This window comes from Triticum urartu, chromosome 1A, assembly GCF_056163025.1.
Source record: "Triticum urartu cultivar PI428250 chromosome 1A, HENAU_Tu73, whole genome shotgun sequence".
NCBI classification, from domain to species: domain Eukaryota; kingdom Viridiplantae; phylum Streptophyta; class Magnoliopsida; order Poales; family Poaceae; genus Triticum; species Triticum urartu.
The window spans coordinates 548,579,566-548,585,693 of NC_141873.1; the positions used below are offsets into that span (position 1 = coordinate 548,579,566).

At 46.2% G+C, this 6,128-nt stretch overlaps 1 protein-coding gene and 2 long non-coding RNA genes across 3 annotated transcripts; all 3 read right to left on the reverse strand.

Moving 5' to 3' along the window:
- Window positions 1-1,458: 1,458 nt before the first annotated feature.
- On the reverse strand, window positions 1,459-2,138 carry LOC147992542 (uncharacterized). The gene is made up of 4 exons (XR_015615371.1): window positions 1,951-2,138; window positions 1,777-1,873; window positions 1,604-1,690; window positions 1,459-1,521 (listed from the first exon to the last, which is right to left on the reverse strand). It is a non-coding gene; the product is annotated as an uncharacterized LOC147992542 (long non-coding RNA).
- A 129-nt stretch (window positions 2,139-2,267) lies between these two features.
- On the reverse strand, window positions 2,268-2,663 carry LOC147992543 (uncharacterized). Its single transcript, XR_015615372.1, has 3 exons — window positions 2,563-2,663; window positions 2,412-2,487; window positions 2,268-2,327 (listed from the first exon to the last, which is right to left on the reverse strand). It is a non-coding gene; the product is annotated as an uncharacterized LOC147992543 (long non-coding RNA).
- Window positions 2,664-2,814: 151 nt separating this feature from the next.
- LOC147992544 (uncharacterized) lies at window positions 2,815-3,758 on the reverse strand. Its single transcript, XM_087540755.1, has 2 exons — window positions 3,317-3,758; window positions 2,815-3,207 (listed from the first exon to the last, which is right to left on the reverse strand). The coding sequence occupies exons 1-2, from the start codon at window positions 3,612-3,614 to the stop codon at window positions 3,020-3,022; spliced, it is 486 nt and encodes a 161-aa protein (XP_087396881.1). The 5' UTR covers window positions 3,615-3,758; the 3' UTR covers window positions 2,815-3,019.
- Between the last annotated feature and the right edge of the window lie 2,370 nt (window positions 3,759-6,128).

The following is a 6,128-nucleotide window of genomic DNA, read 5'->3' on the forward strand; positions in this document are numbered from 1 at the left end:
TCAAACAAATTTGAAAATCTGTATGAAACATAACCATTAATGTTTGGGCGAAAAATCTGTTATTAGTGTGGTTAAACCCCGAAAATGCTATTGCAGACGCCTTCCATCAAACTTTTTTTTGTACAAGACATAAATAGATATATTGTTCAACTAAATATGCAGTTTTAGCAATTCAATCATAATAGACATTTATAAATTGGCTATTCCATGTGTAAGCTGTGGGGTCAGCTGATCCCACAACTTTTTGGATTGCAAGCCTATTTCTACTAGTAAGGTACACGTGCATTGCACGCATGAGATTTGATAACCAAATTATGAATAAATACTACACTATAGCATGTAAATTTTGAGTCATATATGCATGATGTAGATGTTCGTTTAATTCTAATAGTTCATCTCATCCAAAATCAATTAGTTTTATAAAAATATCTATTTTAAGATTCATGGAATTATGCATTGTAAAGCATAAAGTAAAAGCAAAAAGTAACAATTCATTTAGAAAAAAAGTTTGGGCAATTAAGATATGGAAGATTCTAGAGAATAAAAGAGAAGTGCTTGTGTTTTCAGGTTTGTGCATTATGCTTAAGTTCAGCCATGGAGTCTTCTAGATTGTACATGTGGCAGAATCTGGTGGAATGTAGATGATATCCAACGGCCGGTAGTGCTCGGATTTGCCATCTCTGTACCGTCGGATTGGCTTCATCCAACGACCAACTTTCAAAGTTATTCGCACATTATATAGAGGTATAGATTAATATTTGTGCAAAAATTAAGACGTTTTAGAGAGTTTAGTGCATTTGAACCCATAGCTTTTTGATGCTGGCACCACCGTTGTATAAATGTATCATATCTTTTAGAAATGCACATCATAAATTTGAAGCAGATTTCACTTTCACATATATGAGAGCCTCCGGATAGGAGCTGTGCTACGCTAACATACATTTCAGGTCAAAAGTGTTCTCACGCTAATATCGGCGCCAAAGGGCATTTAGTGCTATGCTATTTCTCCCGCCGCGTCGGTCCAAATTTTTCGGGTCCAAAACCGAAATCCATCGTGGTTTTTTGCATTATGACTTGCTGCTATATAGTGTAATGAACTGCACTATGTTAGTATGTACTGTCATGAACTAGACAATGTCACTTTTCTATTTATTTGGCAGGATGCTTGTTTTTTTGCAGGCAATAATGAGAGCTTTATTCAAATAAATGCATTCGCTGGATCGTCAGCCAACAGGCTGCTCACCAGGAAGCTAGGGGTCTCTTCTAGCCAACTTTCAGTCACACTCTTGTTGCTATGTGTCAATTGCCAAGTATATGTTAAATTGATGCCAAATTGTATTTTTATTTTTTTCATTTTTTATTGATCTATGTTGAAACGCTGAATGGCGCTTAGCACGCCATAGCTTGTGGCTGAGTCGCCGCTAAAAGGCTTAGCGCGCTATTTAGATGACAATCTACTTACATAGATACAGAGGATCCATTGACTGTTCCAAATAAGCTGCCCAGCAAAATACCAACCCCCTGCAAATTAAATGAATGTAAGCTGCTCACATGACATTTGAGTTTTCAGATACACCAACTGCAGATGGAGTTTACATGATACCTGCCACCCAACGCCACAACTCATAACAGAAGGAGGGCATGGTGTTGCACAGGCACATCGGGAGACTGCAATGAATGCACCAGTAGACTGCATTAGAAAGTAGGACATGTTAGGTGGTCAATACTCAACTGCTCCATATATCTCAGAATATATCATGCATTTGTCCACAAAACCTCCACAAGAGCAACAAAAGAAGCCGCTGTCATGGCAAAAGCTTCACCAGCATGAAAGGTTGGCACTCCCCATTGGAATGGATATGGCACACTTATCCTGCACATAGAGCAGTCATCTATTAGTCATTTTAAATCGCAAATGTATATATTTCACAGTGAGAAAGATGGCGTTACCACGGAGCAGCTCCTACAATCCCAGATCGATCGGTGCGGCAGTAGAATTGGGTTTTTGGAGCAGCATTGCTATACGCTCCACCAGCAGTCAGCAAGAACGCATAAAGCCACACAATGGCAACAGATATTATGATGGCTGACCGCTCTATCATACTCCCTAATTCATAGAAACCACAACACCTCCATAAAAGCGGGATTAAATACTGCAGACAGAATTGCACAGTAATGTGTGAATTCACACAACAGGTCACAATGAAGCCTTAATTAGGTATGCTAGAATTCAATAATGCATACAACACTCATTCGAATGCATGTACCTGAGAGAGCATGACCAGTAGTATAATATGTGGAACACCAATTTCTACGCATTTGGCAACCTGCGTATATAGCAAATTCATGCAGTTATCATGCTGTAAAATACAGCCAGAAGAATGTGTTCTATAATCTGTATAAAGACTTACGCTGGGAAATGCAAGTTCAGAGAGCCCCAGTGCAACAAGCACGACAAGGGGTGCTGCAGACAGTGGGCTTAGCAGCCTACAGATTATAGAAAGAAGAGATTAGAACAAGTTGGCGCCAGTGATGGTACAGTGATTAACACTTGAGACCAACCTGACGACGATTCGCCAGAGCCCAGTGAACCCCAGGATGATTTGGAGTGTGGAGGCGACTATAAATGCGCCCTGCGTTGCCCGCATGATGTGAAGGAATTTCTGCAGCCCAAACCAGTAACGCTAACATTATCAATGAAATTCCATTATCAGTAGTATAACATCACGAGCTCGTAGAGATTTGAGAATTGAGCCAAATAATTAATATAGACGAACACCACAAAAGAAACAAAGATAATAAGGCGACCTCATGCGGATCGGCAATTCTGCTGAATCTGCTGGCGAGGATGATGGAGACGGTTGGCGCGACGAAGGTGTTGGAGCCCCCAATAACGGCGGGCAAGCGCGTGCCCACCAAGGTCTGCAGCAGCGTGTTGATCCCGGCCACGAACAGCAGCGTTTGGATGACTCGCGCCTTCTCCTCCTTGACAAAGATAACAGGAGGAGCAAACACAAATTTATGCGGTGGCATCCGGCAACACGAACATACAGAGCAGGAAAAAAAGAAATAGGTGTGCACTCTGCACTGTAATAAGTCTTCCACGAACATTGCCGCCGCCCATCTGGGGTACAAGGGCGGTGGGGATGAAGACGGTGGTGCCGAGCATCACAAGGTAATGCTGGAACCCGACAATGATGGCCATGGCTGCATGACACGGCACAACAGAAGGGAAAGAAATAAAGATTCAGTTGCGGGCTTGCAGCAGATCCAAAGTTCCAAACACATGTGAACGCTGGAGAGGCGGGCGACTCACGCCACGGTGGAGGGGAAGTGATGCAGTAAGACATTGCGTGTTCCAGGACTTTGACGGGGTGCGGCGGCAGCTCTTCATGTATCGGCGCCGGCGCGGCCATTACCTCCTCCTGTAGCGGCGCGGGCGCGGCCATTGCCTCCTCCTGTATCAGGGCAGGCGCGGCAGTTGCCTCCTCCTGTATCAGCGCAGGCGCGACCATTGCCTGCTCCTGCACCGACCAAGGCGCGGCCATGGACTCCTCCTGTATCGCCACCGGCGCGGCCATTGCCTCCACCTGCATCGGCGCTGGCGCGGCCATTGCTGCCGCAGCCGGTGTCCCTTACTCACTATTGTGGCCTCTCGGAGCTGGGGAAATTTACTAGACTAGCGGTGTTGAGTGACCGAACCGCAAATCTTCATTGCAACTTTGCACGCGAGTTGATGTTAATGGACTTGAGGTGAAGTAACAATACCCACTCTGATGATTATAGTACTCCCCCCTCCATTCCTAAATACTCCTATAAGACTTATTAGAGATTTTACTATGAATTACACGGATGCATATAAACATACATTAGAGTGTAGATTCACTCATTTGGCGTCATATATAGTCTATAATGAAACTAAAAGATCTTATCTTTAAGAACGGAGGGGTATAGTACTCAGTTTAGGTCATCCACCTTTGCGTTGAGATGCATGCCATAGAAAAAATAATCAATTTTTCTCCTAAATAAAACAACATGCCAACGTGCATGGAACTTTGCAGTTCTGCAAAATATTACAAAAACAATGTGTAGAAAACATTTCAATTTTTTTGCTGTATAACAACAAAATGATACTCGAGTTTCAAAAAAGTTTTACAATAGTGTACAGAGGTAAAGGTAATATTTTTAAGTAAACTATGTTATCATAAATACTTATATGTTGCAGAGAACATCCGAATAAAATCTACCCTTGCATTTTTCACAAATGTACTCCGTCAAAGTCCTGGAACCGAGTACACTTAGAGCATGATTAATACTGCCTCCGTCCTAACATAAGTGTCTCAACGAAGGGAGTATTATAGTCAACTGATGGTTATATGAAACTCTCATGTCATCTATAATCACTTTCTCTTTCTCTCTTTGTGGGCTATAAGGTTGGTTATCACCATAGTATTTTTATCTACCTTCTCCTTTTCTCTTTCTTCACATTTATTGTATTTGTTTATAAATATATAGCTAGGCTCTTGCATGAAAGCCCACTCTATTTACTTTTTCATCTCTCTCCTTCGTATAGGCAAAAGTGTCATATAAAGGCATCTCAACGGCAACCTGCAAATTTTCTCCCGCATCCGTCTGTGGACAGGGGGACCAGTCAGCGGAAATGAATGCGGGAGGCAGTCATCCAACCGTAGCCGCATTCATTTTAACAACAATTTGAACTAATGGACGAAATTCGTTCAAACAAGTCCGGATTTCATATAAACATGGCCAGATTTCATATAAAAATATTGGATTTCATTACATTTACATCAAAACGGCACTAGTCGGGCTCTGGAGGTATAACTAATACATAATCTAAAAAATCGCCGGCGCTCGGTCCCCATGTCCGACCATCAGCCTCGAGAACTGAAGCTTCACCGTCTTCAGTTTCGCCTCGGCGCTCTCCAGCTCCGCCTCTATAACCTCCACTCCCGAGCCCTGGGAACTGAATATGTCCGCCTCCACATCGCCGCCAAGCGGCTAATGGGCCGCCTATGCTGAGCCCACCAATCTTGGCGTTGACGGGAAGGGAGGAGCGGTGGAGACCTACCATGCACTACTCTTCCTCGCTGCCAGCGGCGAACGTGGGCGTGCCGGCTTCGTGGTCGTCGCAGCGGGGCGCGGACTCGGCGACGTCCTCCTCCTTGTCGGTCTCGCTGAACACTGCCTAGCCCGCGCCGTCGCTTTCCTTGTAGGCGGCCGCCACCTCCGCCACCCGCTAGCGATACCGTCAGCAGGCGAGGCGGATTTCGCGGGCGGAGTGGTAGGACTCGCAAGGAGGAGGGTGGCACCAGTTCATCGTTGACAGCGTCCTCCATTGGGACGTCGTCGTCCCCCGGCTACCTGTCGGCCAGCCGGCGGCAATGGCGGCCATCTCCTTCTTCTGGTCTGATGTCAGCCTGTCCCAGACAGCTTTGGCGGGGAGGAATCCATGGTGGGAGTGGTGCGGAGAGGGATCGGAGGAAGATGATTGTGACTATGGCCGGGGCAGCAGTTTTTATAGCAATGGTGGGCGGCAAAGAGACGGGCGGGTAGCACAGGAGGAGACGCCTCGGCAACTGTGTGCCATCAATGTGGGCGGCAGACGGACAGACGAGCGGCCGTCGTGTCGTTTGAATGCGCAGCAGTCGCCTACACTAGGAAGTGGCGCAGACGGCGCTCTCTCGGTCAGCGCGCCGCTTCAATATCGGCGCCAGTGAGCTGTCGCGTCTGCTCTGGCCCGACATGAATGTGGGCGCTGACGCTCTGGAGCGGTGCTGACCGAAAACATGCGGGAGGGGGAAGGGGTTTGCGGTGGGCCAGGGCAGTCAGAAGAGAACTTGGAAGCGATCCGGACTCCCGTAAAGCCCCCCACATTTGTCTCTGATTTGCGAGAGAAAACACGTCCGGACCGCGTCACGGGGCGATACATGACCGCATTGGATGACTTCCGCGGGCTGGATAGCACGGTCCAGACACATGCGGGAGGTTTGCGGGTGGGTGTTGAAGATGCCCTAAGCGTGCTATAAACCCACTATTGTACTTGCTCTTATGTAGAGATGTGTTCTTCTGTCATACATGGTCAGACTAGCCACAGTGGGGTAACTTAG

Excerpts from the sequence above, each read along its gene's own strand:
- LOC147992544 (XM_087540755.1), bottom strand. The coding sequence starts at position 3,614 with ATGGCCGCGCCAGCGCCGATGCAGGTGGAGGCAATGGCCGCGCCGGTG. Across the intron at positions 3,208-3,316 it reads CACTTCCCCTCCACCGTGGC|CCATGGCCATCATTGTCGGG; the intron begins GTGAGTCGCCCG and ends CGTGTCATGCAG.